We start from the raw sequence: 18,512 nt of genomic DNA on the forward strand, positions 1-18,512 counted from the left end.
TTTGTGTAAGAAAGCTTTATGCGAGGAGGCATGAACACATGATGGCTTTCACACCTGAGAAAGAAAAAGACCCTCCAATAATGGCCCTATTAGGTGCTATCAGGCCCTATCATTCTGAGCAACTTTGCACAAAGAATGAGGAGATTTAAAAAAGAATGGCTTTTTGATTGTTTGGATTTATTTACACAACATAATCCAAAGATACACAACAAATGACAAAAAAGCACATTATTTAATTGGACATTGTGTAGGAATTTCTCCCATCCAGTGGTGAAATTGTATTTTGCATTCAAACCATAGACTGTAAAAGATTCAAACGCATTATATGCTCTCCAACGGCTCGTTTTCAAATGCGTGTTGCATCTACGGTAGCCGTTATGTACCAAAAAGCTATGACAGGATGACTTCTAATAGCACTTCTTCGAGTTTGCCTTTGGGTGAACAGGTTTGTTATTTCAAGACCGTAAAATTGACTTACCTGTCGAGAAGAAAGCAGGCAACTTCAGCGTCTCTTTTGAAAGCTTTCTCCTGCATTAGCTCTTTCCACCTGGAAAAAGCTATCCCGACATTAACCCTTGTTTTTTGTAATCTCCGGTCACGTTTCCTTTTACGGTCTATTTTGGTCTTTTTCGACGACGAGGACTCCTTATCATGTGACTCAGCATATGTATGGTCCTCCATTATAAATAACCGTGCAGTGCAGCCTTTTAAACTTGCCGGGGCAGTGACAAGCGCCTCTCACTGCTCTGTGACGCTGGCTCTGAATGGAAACGCGCTGGCCTAGTACTTTTTGTCCCTCTCTGCTATTATAGTTTTTCAAGATGGCGGAGCTACATGGAAGCCTCCGTGAACCTACCTGTCCCATGTATATAAAGATAATAAATTCTTCATTTACGAGGATAAGTCAGATCATCGGTATAGGTATTTGTACACCATTGAGGACATATTTATGAATAAAAATATTGATTTTAGATAATAAGATACCTAAAGAACTACACATTGTCCCTTTAACACACTGATCTAAAGACACAGACTTGAACAGTCACACACCTTTGTGCCATTCCTGAAACATACATACCTGACATTTCCAAGGTGTTTGATTTTTCACTTTACCATGTTCATGTACAGAGACTCATGTGAATGTTGAAGTCAGCAGGACTCATCAGTGGCATTTGGTCCCTGTATAAAAAATAAAAATAAACACCTGTGAACATGCTGATATCAAGAGAAACTATAGGGCTGCACGATTTTGGGAATACATTTTAGATTTTTATGGTTAAAATTGCTTTTTAAAAATCACAAAATACACACACACACACACACATAATGAACAGCAGGTTTTTATGCCTTGTAGGCATAGGCTGCAGGGCTGCATAAAATAATAATAACAATAACCTATAGCAGGCAGCCTATCAATCGTTAAAAAGGAACACTTCAGTAAAACTACACTAGAGAAAAATATATTGATTATCATATGTCACTTCAAATGTTTCCATTTGTTATGACGTTATGAAATGAGATTGGAGTAAAAACATGAAGCCTAATGTTTGGTGCGTTTTGCTTTTCAAACGCACAGCGCATTATTTACTGAAGCGATCAAGACGCTCCAAACTATGAAACATTATTGTTACCATATACATATCTACGTTTGAGCAGATATCCACAAACACAGTATTTAACAGTGAACATGGGTCTAAACATTATAATATTCAGCATATATCTAGCAACAGTTCAACTGCAATGTGAAGTTTATGCAACAATAACATTAACTAATATAATTCAGAATACATTTCTTACCTTACATCTTTCTTGTCTTCAAATCGCGTTCTTCTTCTTCTGAGGTAAATCCAATGTAAGATCACAGCGTGTTTTCCAAACTTGACGAAAAGCAGAGGACTGATGAAGTTTGGTGCTTTGTTTTTGAGGTAATGAGCGTGTTCGCGTTCCTTAACGTGGAGATTTGCATGTCAATCTCTTTTGCGCGTGTTGGCGTGGTCACATTAAAACTAATGAGCAAGGTTTTGAGAAACTGGACATCTTGTTGGTTTTATACAAATTACTTAGAGAATATTTGTTTTCATTTTGAATCCGATCATTTAAAAGTACACACTTAAATGTTTATAAAGATATATGGCTCATAAATGTGTGACAAGTATTCGCTGAGTTTTGTTTCAGTTTATAGATGTGCTCAAGAAAAAAAAGTTCACTGAGATGGAGATGCAGAAAGCACACCCTGTTTATTTTCTTTATTTTACAAAAGCACAATGTTTTGTTTTGATTGTAAGTGGACACATACAAAAGTAGACATCTCACAGATTCTTTTTTCATATTTCTTTTTTCTGTATGACCATAAATGACGGAGTAATTTAAGTTTATTGTGCTACTATGTGAAGAAAATCCAGCAAAATACACCGGCGCGTTTGCCGACCCCAGAGGGTTAAATGGTCTCTACACAAGCCCTTCCCTCTCTGCTTCTGGCCTCTACTGCTGCTTCTTCGGGTTGATGTCTGTGGGGACCCCCACCGGGACCCATGGGCTCCGGCAGGCTGTGACCACAGCCTGCTATGCCTTCACTCTCCAAACAGAGTCAGACTGTATTTTCTTCAATCCAACTCAGAAGAAAACTGCAACTTTACCATCACTGAATGGGCAAACATTAACTCTTCCGACTTCCTCACTCCTTGGTTGCCTGCGTGACCTCTCCGGCCCAGGGATGGCAGGCCACAATCTGCATGTGCTCAGCCATGTGCTCATGGAGAGAGAGAAAACCTTCAACCGGAAGAGTCAAACAAACCACTCAAGTTCACCAACTTTTCTTCAGTCAAAGCCCGAAGAAATCGATTGAGACTCATGGGACCATCAAAAATCCTTCTTCAGGAACTTACGATACGTTTCACTGCAAAGGCCATGCAAGTATACATGTAATGAGGTTCTCTGAAAATGATAAGCTGATGGTTCTTTTCAGGTTCAATGAATCTTTTCCATAGTTCCATTTCCTGCTTCTGGTTTCATTCTGTCACTCACTATTTTACCTATGCATGTGTGTTTAGATTAGTTATGTTCGTGATTTAGTTAATAAAACTTGTGCACAATACGTATTTGGTTCTGATTCTCTGCTTGCAACAAAGTTTACTTTACGATTTAGATTCTGACTACAGGCTCTTAGTAGTACTGTACAGTAAGAAAGACATTTCCCTCCCCCGGAAATGAATATTACTTAGAATTAATAAACAATTAATGCTGAGTGTTCATGGGACTAACAGGTGGGTTGATTGTAATATTAATTTTACTACATTAAGTTAATTCTATTAGCTGATCCAAATATTCATAATCAATTATAACAAGTTATGATTGATTATTAATATTTCTTTAGAGCTAATTTGCTACACTTGTCATGTTTGTTTCTATGTGCTATGTGCTTAAACCAAACATTAAAAAAAACAAGAGCACATGGCCAGTGAACACAATCACAAGCCATGTGCTCAAAACATGACATGAACGCGCAGCCAATGAAAGCTCTCTCCGACTGCGTGTCCACACAGAACAAGACAACATGAAAGCACGCAGTTGAAATAATCATGAAATGCATGCTACATCGAACACAACACACACGCGGACAGAAGAGTGTATGGCCCGAGCAAACACAACAAGACAGAGCACACTAAGAATGAGCGACAAGACAGAAGGAGCGTCAGAGCTCTATCAGCAATCCAAGAATAAACAGACCGAAAAGACAGAACCCTGACACATAGTCTTGTGAACGTCCAGTTTACTAATGTAACCCCCATTACCCGAAGGAAGGAACGAAGACGTTACATCAGAACGACTGACGAATCGGGATCTTGCCTGAGAGCCCAATCACCTTGGAGTGGTAACAGAACCAGCCAATGCAAATTGGAGAGTGAGATTTGCATTGCAATCTGCTCCCCCACTTCTGGGTATATAAGGCAGAGTGCAAATACTCACATTAAGTTTTCTGCTGAGAAGCCGAAACGGGTGCGTAATGTCTCCGTTCCCTCGTTGAGGGACGCCACGTTCCCTCACGTATCAGTCAGTCACGTTCGACATTACATCAGAACAACTGACAAATTAGGATCCCTATGGAAGACGCCACAACTGCTGCCCCTTCCAATGCCCCGAGCAAGCCTCCTGCACCTGTTGGGGTGGAAGAAGGTACAGGGCTGTGTACGGAGAATGTCAATCACTGACATTCCAGCCGGGGAACTCACCTGAGGAGAAGAACAAGCACCCGTATCCCATTCTCAGAGGGGAATGGCGCATCAAGCTAGACACGGAGCCATTCCTCCCACATATTATCTGTTTGTACACAACACACAGGAAGATAGCGGCTCCACTCTTAGATTGTAGAATCTCCCAAATGTATTGGGTGTCGCTCAGCCCGCAGCTCTGTGTATGTCTGCCAGAGAGGTGCCGTGTGAGAGGTGCTCTTAATGGATGTGAGCGCAGTCAGGAGCGCTGTCTTGAGAAACAGGAACTTAGTCTCTACTGACTGCAAGGGGTCAAAGGGTGCTCTCTGTAGGGACCAAGGAGAGGTCCCAAGAGGGGATGAGGCATGGCCAGGGAGGATTCAACCTCCTGGCGCCTCTCAGGGACCTAATGATTAAGTCATGTTTCCCCAGAGACTTACCGTCTATTGCATCATAATGTGCGGAAGCAGCGGCAATATACACTTTCAGGGTGGAGCAAAGCACGACATTGACAGAGCATCTACGGGGGTCTTCCCTACGAGAAGAACATCAATCAATAAAGAGTTTCAACTTCAAAGCTTAAGCGCTCCTCATAGAGGGGCCTCTAGCTGAAGTGATGGTGTCAACTACTGCTGGAGGTAGGCCAAATCCCGTTCAGAGAGCACAAGTGGAGGTACCAGATGTCTGGACGTGGGTGCCAAATGGTGTCTTGTCCCTGATAAAACAGGTTCACTCCTCAGGAGAATACACCAGGGAGGGGCTGTTGAGAGGAGCATGAGTTCTGGAAACCAGGTGCGGGTGGGCCAGTAAGGTGCAACCATCAAGACCTGTTCCTGGCTCCACGGTTCCTGTGTTTGGAAGTGGCTGGAGATACATGAGAAAGCGCTGCGTCCTTAACCCTCTGGGGACCAAAAACGCGCCCGCACGTTTTGCTCGGTTTTTTTTTTAGCAATGTAAATTATGTTCATAATGCTCTGTTAATTTTGATCTTTCATTTTCGTGTTATACATCAATCGATCCTGTTCAATTTCTATTTTTTTTCTGTGTACTCACAATAAAAATAAAGTGTTTTGCTTTTTGCCAAATAAAGAAAAATTAACATGATGCGAGTTCTGCACTCTCTCTGTCAGTGAACTCCAATTTGAAACGCGTTCGAAAATGATATGTAACTCCGCGAAAATTCAGTCAAACAGGCAAACATACCCACGGGCATCAAGCTTGAGATCGCATCTTTTAAATGAAGTAATTTTTATAAAAAACAAATATTCTCAGCTTGTGAAATCTGTATTAAAAGAGAGCGATTCCAGTCGAGCTCATTAGAGCTCATTCAAATGTAATGTGACCACGCCCCGGAGAGCGCGCGGTATTCAAACGCAAATTCTGAGAACCATTTCAGTCCTGTGAAATGCCCATCAGCTGTAAACACAGCGCGCCGCGAGTGATGCATAATATAGCCTACATAACAAACAGTGAGCAATAGATCCCGCTGAGGAGTGAGGTAGGCTAAGTTATCTTTTCTCAAGTGTTAATGTGGAATAACGTTATGGAATAACGTTAGTGTAGGCCTATGTAAACCGCAAAAAGATGAATCGCGTTTCTGTGAGATGAATGAAGGGTACATATTTGTAAAGATATGTACCCTTCAGGTTCTCAGAATTAGCGTTTGAATGCCGCGCGCTCTCCGGGCCGTGGTCACATTACATTTGAATGAGCTCTAATGAGCTCGACTGGAATCGCTCTCTTTTAATACAGATTTCACAAGCTGAGAATATTTTGTTTTTTATAAAAATTACTTCATTTAAAAGATGCAATCTCAAGCTTGATGCCCGTGGGTATGTTTGCCTGTTTGACCTAAATATGAATCGCGTGTCTGTGTGTGAAAGAATAAACCGCTTTAATCAACTAAAATGCTTGGCTATACTGAGATGAGTAAAAATCGACTGAAATATGTTGAAATAAAATGTCTGTATAAGCAACATATTACACTGCAAATTAACATTTATATGCCCTAATATTTCATAAAAACAACGTTATAGTCAGGCGAAATATGAAAGACAACATTTTGTTGACTAGATTTGGGTACAGTTTTTACTGTAGAATATACTGCCACATCAAATATATATATATATATATGAAGAGTTCAGATGCAAAAGCCTCTAAATGCCATCTGAAATATTCTTCTGTAATGATCATTTTTAAATTTAATTTAAAGCTCGTATATTTAAATTCAATAATTTCATTTAAATGGCAATGAAGATTACCTATTAATTGTCATTTAAGTGAAATTACTGAACTTAAATATACGAGCTTGATAAAAATGATCATTCTATAAGAAAATTTCAGATGGCACTTAGAGGCTTTTGCATCTGAACTCTTCATATATATATATATATATATATATATATATATATATATATATATATATATATATATATATATACTATTTTTGTCAATTGAATGAATTGACACCTGAATGAATGGCTCATTATGCATAATGGGTGGGACATTGTATTCTCAGGTGTAAACCACTCCTCGTTCACGCCCCCCTCGCATATTGGCTTTCCAAGCAAAACCTGTTTTACACAATTTAAATCAATGTATTGTTTTATGTGAACGATAAAGCAAGACTATTTTCACATAATTTTGAAGCCAGAACTCGAAGCGACAACATCCATTAGTCAAAAGTCTTGTGGACACATATTTAGTATGTGTCTTGTGGTCTTATTTCAGCAACTTTCATTTTTATTTTTTTCAATAACCACGCATAAACATTATTCTCTTAAAAATACAAACATATACATACATGATGCTCACATATTATGGTAGCCCTGTTTGTGCTATATAGAGTGAATTTACACCTTTGCCATTAACATGTTTATAAATAACTGAAAAAAGCACAAATGTCAGGGCATGTCAGAACATCTCAAGGGCCCCAAAAACACCTTGGTCCCCAGAGGGTTAAACCGCAGACTCCTTCCTGTTGGCAAAAGAAGAGGGGGGAGAGAGGGGCAAGGCATTGCGTCGCTCACAGTCAACCCACACCCCTTGTAACCCTGGCAGAACATAAATAAACTCTTTGTGAAAAAAACAAAAGATTCTCTGCCCGGTCCTCCAATGGGGGAAGGAGCAGAGCATTCACCATCTTGGTGAACGCTCAGATATTGATTTTCAGCCATAATGTCTAAACCATCCAAGGTAGATTGACCACAAGCTACGAGGTTGTGAAATGAAAGTTTCTGCTCCTATAAAAGCCACAAGGTATAAAAATCAACCTTGTTATTTGCGATCTTCTGGAGAAATACTACACTATCCATAATTCTAAGCAAAACACTGACGTCTCTGATTGGTTGAACTGGAGTCGCGCCGCGGTTACCATGGCGATGTTTACAGCCTCCACGAATGGTGATCTGAAGTAAATAAATACCGGTAGTTCATGTGTTTATACTTTGCCTTTTTTGCCGTTAGGTTAAAACGTTATTTTGAGCAGGAAAATAATTTTAATAGGAAATGAAACGTACATATGGCAGTGGTGCTGAAAAACGAAAGCTTTATTTAGTCTACCAAAAGTGACCTCTTTCTTTGGTTCAGCATCTGTAACGTTAACCCTACCGGGCGACAGCAGCGGCCGAACCCCCGTCACAGGATGCTAGCCAAAATTAAGATTATCCGTCTTCAACTCAAACTGCTAGCAATAATGATGACCAAACATTGTTAGAACAAGAACATGACGATGAAGTTCCTACCGCTGAGACAGGTGAGGGAGATGCCAGGGAGAAAACCCCATTTACAGAGACAGACCCGGGGTGCTGGCCAGAGCATATTGCCGATGACCAACGAACTGATATTGTTAGGAGCGGTCCCGTTCAGATAGAGGAGTTTAACTTCCCAAAAAGCCAATCACACCGCCGTTTTACCAAGGACAGATATTTCATGAAGATGAAAAATGTGACCTCTATTTATTTGGCAAGCTATTTATTTGGCAAGCGGACGAGTAGTCTCACTCACAGAGGTTTCAGAATGTGGGAACGACTCACTCTCACACTCCAGGATCATGAAAAATCGAATACACACCGTGCCAACATGGACAGCTGGCACGAGCTGGAGAAGCACGTAAAAACGCACAGTACCATTGACAATACCTATCAAGAAATGCAAATGTTGAAAAAAAGACAGTGGAATGACGTCATGAAAAGGTTAATTGCCATAGTCTGTCACCTTGCAGAACAAAACCTTGCTTTCCGTGGCCACAATTCCAACCTACATGAAACAAACAATGGAAACTTTCTAGGTGTGGTGGAGCTGCTTGCAGAGTTTGACCCAGTGATGAGCGAACATGTCAGACGAGCGGAGACAAAAGAGATTGCTGACCATTATCTGGGGAAAAAGATGCCAAAATGAGCTGATCACTCTTATTGGAGACAAGACAGTGGAAGCAATAATACAAAGAGTAAAACAATCCCATTACTACTCTGTGATAATGGACTGCACCCCGGATGCTGCACACTCTCTCTGTGACACTGCGCTTTGTCAAGTGCCAAATCGGTGCCAGGGCTACTGTTGGAGAGCATGTTGTCGGTTTCCTACCAGTGCTAGACACATCAGGCACAGGGCTAACAGATGTCTTCTTGAAGCATTTGGAGAAGTTAGGCCTGGATGTTGAAAAATGCAGGGGACAGGCGTATGATAACGGTAGCAACATGCGGGGGAAAAATAGCGGTGTGCAGAAAAGGGTGCTTGATATCAACAAAAAAGAACTGTTCATGCCATGCGCCAGCCACGGTCTAAACCTCGTCATTGTAGATGCTGCGAAGTCAACAGTGGAGTCTGTGAGCTTCTTTGGGGTGCTGCAACGTCTGTACACCATTTTCAGCTCTTCCACACAGAGATGGGAGATTTTCAAGACAAACGTACCACAGATGACCCTAAAGGCCTTATCCAACACGCGATGGGAATGCCGCGTGTAAAGTGTGAAAGTGCTGCGCTATCAGCTTCCTGCTGTCGGCGAAGCTCTTCTCTCACTAGTCGATCATGCAACAAAAAAAGATATGTACGAGTCGAGTGTGTGTTATTTTGTTTTGTGATAGACAGGCTATGATTTTAGTGTGTTAGGCTACTTATTAGGGTGTTTTTAACCTATGGCATTGTGAAGCGTCATTATAAATTGTTGAAATTTAAAAAAACAACATTATTGTTATTATCAGGTGACAGTGAGACTGCGTCTGCTGCCAGAGGCCTTGAACAGGAGATAACGAGCTGGAAATTCCTGCTTACTGTCATCATCTGGTACAACATTCTACATGAGGTTAATCGTGTCAGCATGCTGCTCCAGAGCCCACAAGTTGGGATTGATGTGCTACAGCACGAGGTGAGATATGTTCTTAAATTCCTAAAGGAATACAGAGAGAACGGCCTTTCATCCGCCCTGACAGATGCTAGAGACATCGCGGAAGAGATGGAGATACCAATGGTCTTTCCCACTACACGAGGCCGAAAACCCAAACGCCAGTTTCCGTACGAGCCCCAAAATCCGGATCCTTCCTTGACAGTGACACCCGAGGAAAAGTTCAGGAGAGATGTTTTCCTACCACTAGTGGACTCTGCCATTACAGGCACTAGTGAGCGCTTCAAGTTGATGGAGACATTTCATGGTCTGTTTGGTTTCATTTATAGAAGAGAGGAAATGAATGAATATAGAAAAAACCCTCTGCAATGTGGACGCTGAGGACCTTGTGCGCGAGATCTCAGCTGCTGTTACTACCGTGCCTGCAAAAGAAACCACTGGCCTGCATATTCTGAGCTACATTTACAGAAACAATTTAGTTGAACTGTATCCAAACCTCAGCATTGCTCTCCGACTCATGATGACAGTGCCTGTGACTGTAGCGAGCGGAGAAAGGAGTTTCTCTCGCTTGAAACTAATAAAAACACACTTGAGGTCAACAATGCTCCAGGAGCGGCTGTCAGCTCTCGCTCAGATTTCAATTGAGCACGAGGTGACAAAATCGCTGGACAAAGATGAACTTATCAGGGCATTCTCAGTACTCAAACACAGAAGGGTGGATTTCTAAAAAGGGCTCAGGTGAAATCTACGCCCGCCGCCCGTGAGCTGTCCACAGGGCTGAAATAACGCGAAAACATCGTTATTTATTTATTTATTTATTTATGAAATTCGGTTCAGTGTCAGTCAGACACTTTTTCTTCTTTGCTTTTGTTAAATAATTCAAGATAGGGGATGTTTGAGCTGTTTTTTTTTTTTTTTAAGTCAGCCCAGACAGCTGAAAATATACTGCGCAAATCAGTTAAGCAGTGAAGTTGCCCTGCGTGAAAGGGCGAGGCTTATTCCAACGTAAAACGCTGTATAATTGTATACAGTTTTAATCAAATAAGGTTGGATTATTTCTATGTTGAGCTGCCTGTTCATGAAGCTGAAAGTGCACGTAATAAAATAATATACCATTGATGCAAACCAACAGGAATCCTTGCTTTTTCTGCTCTATTATGTTTATGTTTTATTTGGGTAGGGCCCCATATTAGCTATTGAAACGGGCCCCCAGATGCTTAAGGCCGGCCCTGGTTAACAAGTCCCCACTAGCATTGATGTTTGTGGTTGCCAGATCTAAATAGCTTAAATCTCCCAAATCACCCAAACAGAGCTTTTCTCTTACATTTTATGCCCAGTGTTTTACTTAATCGGTGCAATCTGGCAACCCTGCGCATGCACGCTCGCTCTACACTGCGGAAAAAGCACTGATCTCCACAGCGATATTCTGTTTGCATGAAATTGTTACACAGCCAGTCTGTTTCTTCACAAGCCACTTGTGCTGTTTGTGTGACTAAATCTGTTTCTAAATGAGTTTTGCGGTTCTATTTTTTTAAGTTTAAGTTTTACCAGTTTTCATGATGTGAGTCAGTTGAAAAAGACAGCCACTGACCGTTTTCAGTGTGTATCAACAAGTAGACTATTTTTCTTTGCAGTACGAATTTGCTGAGCGATCTGGATCTGTACTTTGTCTCATTTGCAACCGAAATGTGTCGCTTAGAAGATCTAATGTGAAGACGCATCACAAAGCGCTCATCTAACGTAAAAACATGCCATTTGTATTGACTTGATGTCTGAGGAAGTTGTCATAATTGGTTAAATGAAGTCTGATGGTTTGAAATTTACACCCGCCAACCCGACAAATGCGGCTAAAAATGAACTTTGGCCGGTAACGCTGTCAAATCACTGGCCAATTTGGCATGTTATTATGTTTACTCACTTTGCTGGGGAAATTTGTGTAAGCCAAATCTGCGAGTATTTTGCGCAACTACTCGTGAGTCATCATGATCTACTGAGTCATCATGATATATTAGTATATTGTGCAGAATCTGCGCATTTCTGGCTTACTTGAACACACACGTCACTACACAACAAATAACGTTCGCTTGCATTGAAGCTATTATATATATATATATAAACCGTTAACTGTCTCTTCTCTTTCTCTGTAGTTTCTCAAATGAGAATAATCGTAATTAATTATCGCAATTATAATTTTGAGCAAAATAATCGTGATTATCAGTTTAACCATTATCATCCAACTATGAAAATCGTGCGTGAACTCGGCATAACCGCCCCTAGTGGCAATTTTGGCTGAAAACTGCAATTAATTGTATGTATACAGTAGTATGTTTGTGGAGTCATAGTATAATGTAGGTTGAGGCATAATATAAATGATAAAATATGATTATAAATATTTTGTAGATTTTAAAATGTATTTAAAAAATGTATTGTCCCCTTGAATAGCTTTAATATAGTTATCTACATTTGTTAGTATAGCTAACTGTAGTTTAACTACTTTGAATTATTATAAGAAGCCTGTTAGCTTGGCCACTATCATGCTATAATGAACTTTTTTGACTAATAAAATGTTTAGCTGTATATCATCCTCATGGGATTCCGAGGCTGAGTGTTCAGATTCAGAAATCCAAAAATATTTGGACATCTGGTGGTTGACGAAATGGATCATGTTCACATGTTATGAACTACTCCTGCGATTACTCCTCAAGACACTTGTGTGAACTTCATAAATTTGGGACTTTGGGACCAGTTGGTTTAAAGTCGCTGCAAAAATATCAATAGTAAAGATAGTTCAGATAAAAACTCTAGCAGCATATGTTTGCAGATCACTTGGTTCATGATATTTTAGTATTCCTTAAATGTTAAGTGTTCAAACACTGTGGGATTACTGTTCACTGTACACAGATGAGATGTTTATAATCTCTTTTTCAGATTATACTTGAATACATGTTAATGGATCTAAGATGCTTATTAATTTTGAAAAAACATTCTAAATGTGAATCATCTGAGATGTACCAAATTACAGAGTTGTTTAAAAGAAGTTTAAAAACCGGTTAACCTACAGTATGTATATGTCAGACAAAGAGAGGATGTGCCTGAATGATTGCATTTAAATTGCTTAATTTAATACTAAGTATTTCAATTAAAAATAATGTGTTTGTTTCCGTAGCAATAACAGCACTGAATCAGAGATTGATGAGTCCTCCTACACTAATGCTGTCTTTGTTATTCAAGAAAAAAAACTCATTTCAGAAGCCAAGGATTTACAAATTACAAAAATTCATAACGTGCTGAAATGCTAACCAATTCTTCAAAACCAGACCACAGATAAAGACCACAGATGAAAGAAGAAGAAAAAACATTTGTGTAATGATCCTTTGACTCAAAATGTTTGAAAGGTCACATCATAATCTTCAGTTTGTCAGTTCCAGCTAGGCAGATGCAGAGGTTATTGCCCTAATTCACCTTACGTTAGGTCCAAATGATTAAGTTTGTCAGAAAATAGCCATATGTGACAAAGAACAGAGTTATTATTTATGTAATTTCTTTATAATTACGTATCAATGTTTTCAGATCAATACTTCAGGGACATTTAACATGTCAGTTTGTCAGAGAGGGTGGCAATCATCTTACATGTACAGCTAGAGCATTAAATAAATACAATGACAAAAATCAGGAAAACAATGAGCTTAACTAAGTGGTAAAACTTTGCTGAACTTTGTTAATGTTGTAACATTTCTATGTAGCCTATCTCCAAAAATGTCCAATAAACAGATCTCACCTCTTGCAATAGCGTGGTAAAGGATTCTTTTCAAAGTCGGTGTTCATCCGTTGATGAACAGAAGTGGGATCAGTGGACATCGGTTTGCTGTCTTCATGAATCACTGGCGCACGAAAGAGCCGCTCACTGGAATAGATGTGATCATCCAGAGCTAAACAAAATTCTCCTCAAATTATTTTTCATTAAAGAAGCGAATTCTAGTGTAGGGTTGATTCGTAAAAGTATTCCTGGGAAGCTTATTCAGTCAAGTGTGTTCAATAAATCGAATGTGTGATGATGTCACGGCTACATCATTACGATCCGTTCAAAGAAACATTTTCCAATTTTATTAGGTGATTTTTAAAATAAATTATTGTAAGATTTTAGACACTGTAGGCCTATGCGGGGAAAACTGCAACAACAAAAAATGATTAAAACAGTACATTTGATAAATATAATTAAAATAATAACATACGATAGGGTAGCCTACATGCATGAGCCGACTAGAAAAAAGCTGTTTTATTCTAAGTGGAGCGAGTCGCCCCCTCATGGGTGCTGGCATGTTGATATGCTATTGTCAGAGTTAATAATAATAGTTACTTTACAAAGTTTAAACATAGAAAGTACACGAAAAACAAACACAATCTAGCCTACATACTTCAGACAAACATAACAATGGAACCTGCATCGACAGCAGCCTAAATGGATTAGCAGGCTACTGAATGTCTGTGTAGTAGGCTATAAAGAGAAAAATGTAGACAAAAAGTTGAAATAATTGTGTCTTTAGAAAGGTTTTTATTTTTAAACATTATTAACTAGACCCAATTTTGTGAATGTAGCCAAAATCATGGTAACAGGGTTGACATCATACAACCTTGAAGGTCATACAACCTTGAAGAGATTGCTTCCGAAAGGATGAAAATGATTTCATGTACAACTTTGTCAGTATTAATGTCAATGTATTCAGCACTCTGAAATAGCATACTTTTATGCTGCAATACATTATACAGAATTTGTAAAAACAATGCAGACATGTCGCAAATTGACCTTTTTATTTTATTGACCAGATTTAAAAAATTTGCACACTTCATTCCAATTTTCAAGATTTTTCCTTTAGAATTTGAAAACTTTCAAAATCCTTTGTAAAGGTTATATTGTATGGATGTATACTTTAATGAATGTCTTATTATTCTTTATTCCTTTACCTTGTTTTCCTGACAGTATAACAGTATACTGATGTGATGTCACAATTGACCTACAATTCTCCACATTTAAAAAAATGTGAGGAGGTTAAACAAAGACATAAAACAAGTCAAATAATAAATGTGTGTATATATATATATATATATATATATATATATATATATATATATATATATATATATATAAATGACCATCACAGATGCAGAAAAGTGACAAAAATAAAAATACCGTACATAAATGAAGAAACTGTCATACAGTACAAATGCAGACCATCATTCCAAAAATCATTCCATGAATTAAAAAAATATATGCAATTTGTTTATCCCACTCTTCATTTTTCTTGTTTCAAGAAAAAAAAATTGAAATCTGGAGAAATTAGAGCAAATGGTAAAAATGAACTTGACCGCGTGTGTTAAAAATATACTATATTAATGCATGGATTTTAAGACATCCAGCCAGGGGCCTGTTAACAGACAACTCCACTGAGAGACCGATCTGCGTGTCTGCAGACCCGCCTATCCCAGCCATTTTGTTTCTGCGTCTCTTCGCCATGGCGGAGATGGACGATGGTGATGAGCCGGGTTTAGCGCACACTCACAGCAGTTCTTCTGGATCCAAATCAGGGGGAGATAAGATGTTTTCCCTCAAGAAGTGGAATGCTGTGGCAATGTGGAGTTGGGATGTGGAGTGCGACACTTGCGCTATTTGTCGGGTTCAAGTAATGGGTGAGTGTTTCTCTAGCTAACAGGCTAACGTTACCTGAGGTAGCATTTATGTGACTGTTAGCTGGTTAACCTCAACAGACCACGAATGTAGAAAGTGTTCGCCTGACACACTAGTAGTAACAAATAAAACTTGTGAACCGTTAAAAGTGAATGACATACTGCTGCCTAACATTACTCAGACAACATTTGTGGAAATCATAAGTGGTCGTTTAAATGCTGACTCAAACGTTGTAAAGTCGTATTATGCCAAAAATGTTACGACCAAATGCACCTAACGTTAGTTCAATAAAAAAATAAAAAAAGCAAGAAATCTGAGATTCGAAACTTCCTGCAACAGTAACTTAATTCTCATCGATCGTTCGAATGAACCACCATCACTGCTCAAAATATGTCGTTTATATGCTGCTTCAAACGTGAACCTGTAACGTATAACTTTACTGCCCAAAAACGTGAATAAACTCTTTGAATCGACGCCTTTATGATGCTACAAAAATTGCCAAACCTAACAATATGATGCTGTAACCTGCTGAATCAAATGCATAAGAATATTAAAAATAACTTTTGATGCTCAGAAAATGCTGCATCAAATTCAACTGCAAGTGCATCTGCGCAGACGTTAAAAAACACTTAATGAACAATGCCCAGAAGACTGCGGTGAATGTGCAAAATGCACTTGTAAACAATAAATAAACAATATACCAAAATGCTATCTAGGTAGGCAGTTCAGGCTTTGAGACAAACCTTTGTTTGGATTTTACTTGTCCAAGACAAGCAAATGTAGCCTATAGTGCCCACCTCAACCTAATCATCAAGCTATAATTGTACACCCTTCAAACTGTGACTTCTTCATAAACATGATTTAGATTTAATCTTATTTCTGTTCTAAATGAATATTAAGAACTTGGTATGTTTATGGACCGTGTGTATTTTAAAATGTATTTCAGATGCATGCTTGAGATGCCAGGCAGAAAACAAACAAGAGGACTGCGTTGGTGAGTCAACTGTAACATCACTGCTGGCATACTAATTACCTGCCTAATTAATAAATTACATTAAGCCCCTAGAAGCAGATGGCACCACAGTCCTTTGCCATTACAGTTTGCACTTCACTAATATTCTTTGTCATATTGTATTTCTTTATTTCTCTAATTTTTAATGCACAATAATAATAAAAATGACCTTGTCATTTATCAGATGATTGTATCCAAAGTGACTTACAGAACACTTATTAGTGGCAATCCGGGTTACGTACCTTGACCAAGTGCATAATCCATAGTATTAATTTGCATCATCAGACGCGCCCTGCCTCCTCACTGGTAGGTTAGACAACTGGTCAAATCAAAGGACAGTCTCACACTATGATATTTAAAGCAGCAAAGACTTAAAGAGATACTTCACCCAGAATTGAAAATTGTAATCATATATTCACCCTCACATTTTTCTTTCTTCTGTGGAACACAAATAGATATTTTGAGGAATGTCTCAGTGTTGTTGTTTTTTTTTGTTTTTTTACAATAAAAGTCAGTGAAGTCCAAAACATCACCGTCTCTTATTCTGTCTTTCTCTCAGTGGTATGGGGAGAGTGCAACCACTCCTTCCACAACTGCTGCATGTCCCTCTGGGTCAAGCAGAACAATAGATGCCCACTATGCCAACAGGACTGGGTGGTACAGAGGATCGGCAAGTGAGGATTGGAGCTTTGTACCCACATTTCCTCCGTCCACTTTGGCACTTCTCCCCTTAGGGAGACAAGACTGAATATCAGATCATCTCCAGCCGCTGAATGTGTAGGAATACCTATCTGCATGTATGTGACTGTCAAAGTGAAACCATGGACGTAGGCAGAAATCCAGGTGACTCTGGTTAGTGGTTAGCTTTACCCTTCTGTCACCTCACACAGCATTAACAAGAACCAGCCAGAAGAGCTCCGGGAAACAGCAGATTCACTTGGGTGTTTATGGCATCATGTGTGACATTCGAACTGAAGTTGTACTATGAATGCGTGTTTTAAGTGTGCTAGAAATAAATTTAAAAAAAATAATTAAATGTTTTATTGATGTGTGATAATGATTACTGGATGAGGATTTTTTTCAAAATCATATTTTAAGTATTTCTGGAGAGCATTTACATTTCATATGTCGATAGTTGTTTAAATTATTATTCATTATTAGTGTACACGGGTCTATAAAACTCCCTCAATGGGCAGATTTAAAGGAATGGTTCAAAAATGAAAATTGTCATCAATAAACTTAAATATTTATAAAGCTGGCTTGCAGGCAAATTTTACTTTTATACTTGCAAAGAGAGAAATCTATCTATGAAATATTTTACAGCACAAAACTGAAAAAAAGTCAATGTAACAGAGACCTCAGTGAAAAAGCATTTTGTAAGTCTTCCACCAGTACGTTTCTTATTGCTCCATCCTTTGCTAATTCTAGTGAAACAATTAGCTCAGGATTTGAGTGCATATGAGTAGTCCGGAACCTATAAGGACAATTTCCAAGACAAAGATTTAGTTACTTGAAATGTGAAGCAGGTTTTTCAGCCAGCGGCACTGTAAACTGTTTGTACTCATATCACCCCTGGTGCATTCTGGGGTTAAGGGCTTTTCTCAAGAGTGCAATCGAGACTAAATATTATGCACTAAATTGTATTTGGGAAGTTGACATGACATGTTAAGCAGCTAGTGTGACAAGTGTCCTGTATAAACAATATGTAATGTAATAACTTGTAAAAATACTTGAGGCTGTGCATGCTATAGATAATGTTACCTAAGAATAAAGCTACTTAGACATTGTTTTAGGGAGTTCACATTCAGACATTGTTTTAGGGAGTTCACATTCAGGTCTGGCAGCATTCTGCAACGTAACACCTGCTTTGGAAATAGAATATTATGTATGCAGCCTATACCCATCACTCACAAGAGTTTACAGCTTAGTATAAATCAAGACCAGGTTAAATGTCTATTGTCTATTATATCAGGGATGGGCAACCTCGGTCCTGGAGGGCCACTGTCCTACAGAGTAGCTCCAACCCTGAAAAAATCACCTGCCTGTAATTTTCTAGTAATCCTGAGGACCTTGATTAGCTTGTTCAGGTGTGTTTGATTAGGGTTGAAGCTAAACTCTGTAGGACAGTGGCCCTCCAGGACCGAAGTTGCCCATCCCTGTATATATTGTTGGCTACTGTTCTCACTCATAAAAAATAAAAAACTAAACAAAACACTTAAGTTACTTTTTTAGTAGTGAAAAGACGTTTACAGGCACAGGTTTATTACT

The 18,512-nt window shown here is 38.9% G+C and overlaps 2 protein-coding genes across 2 annotated transcripts in view; one reads left to right on the forward strand and one right to left on the reverse strand.

The window, feature by feature from the left end:
- Positions 1–13,602, reverse strand: part of trpc6b (transient receptor potential cation channel, subfamily C, member 6b) — a 31,416-nt gene extending 17,814 nt beyond the window's left edge. The window contains exon 1 of the mRNA XM_084124045.1: positions 13,328–13,602. Coding sequence (XP_083980171.1) covers positions 13,328–13,407 — 80 coding nt within the window. The 5' untranslated portion in view covers positions 13,408–13,602. The remainder of the gene's footprint in view (positions 1–13,327) is intronic.
- Positions 13,603–15,031: 1,429 nt separating this feature from the next.
- Positions 15,032–17,498, forward strand: rnf7 (ring finger protein 7). Its single transcript, XM_084124740.1, has 3 exons — positions 15,032–15,234; positions 16,179–16,226; positions 16,804–17,498. The coding sequence occupies exons 1-3, from the start codon at positions 15,060–15,062 to the stop codon at positions 16,920–16,922; spliced, it is 342 nt and encodes a 113-aa protein (XP_083980866.1). The 5' UTR covers positions 15,032–15,059; the 3' UTR covers positions 16,923–17,498.
- Positions 17,499–18,512: the final 1,014 nt, after the last annotated feature.

Source organism: Abramis brama, assembly GCF_963993115.1.
Source record: "Abramis brama genome assembly, chromosome: 9".
In the NCBI taxonomy this organism is placed as follows: Eukaryota; Metazoa; Chordata; class Actinopteri; order Cypriniformes; family Leuciscidae; genus Abramis; species Abramis brama.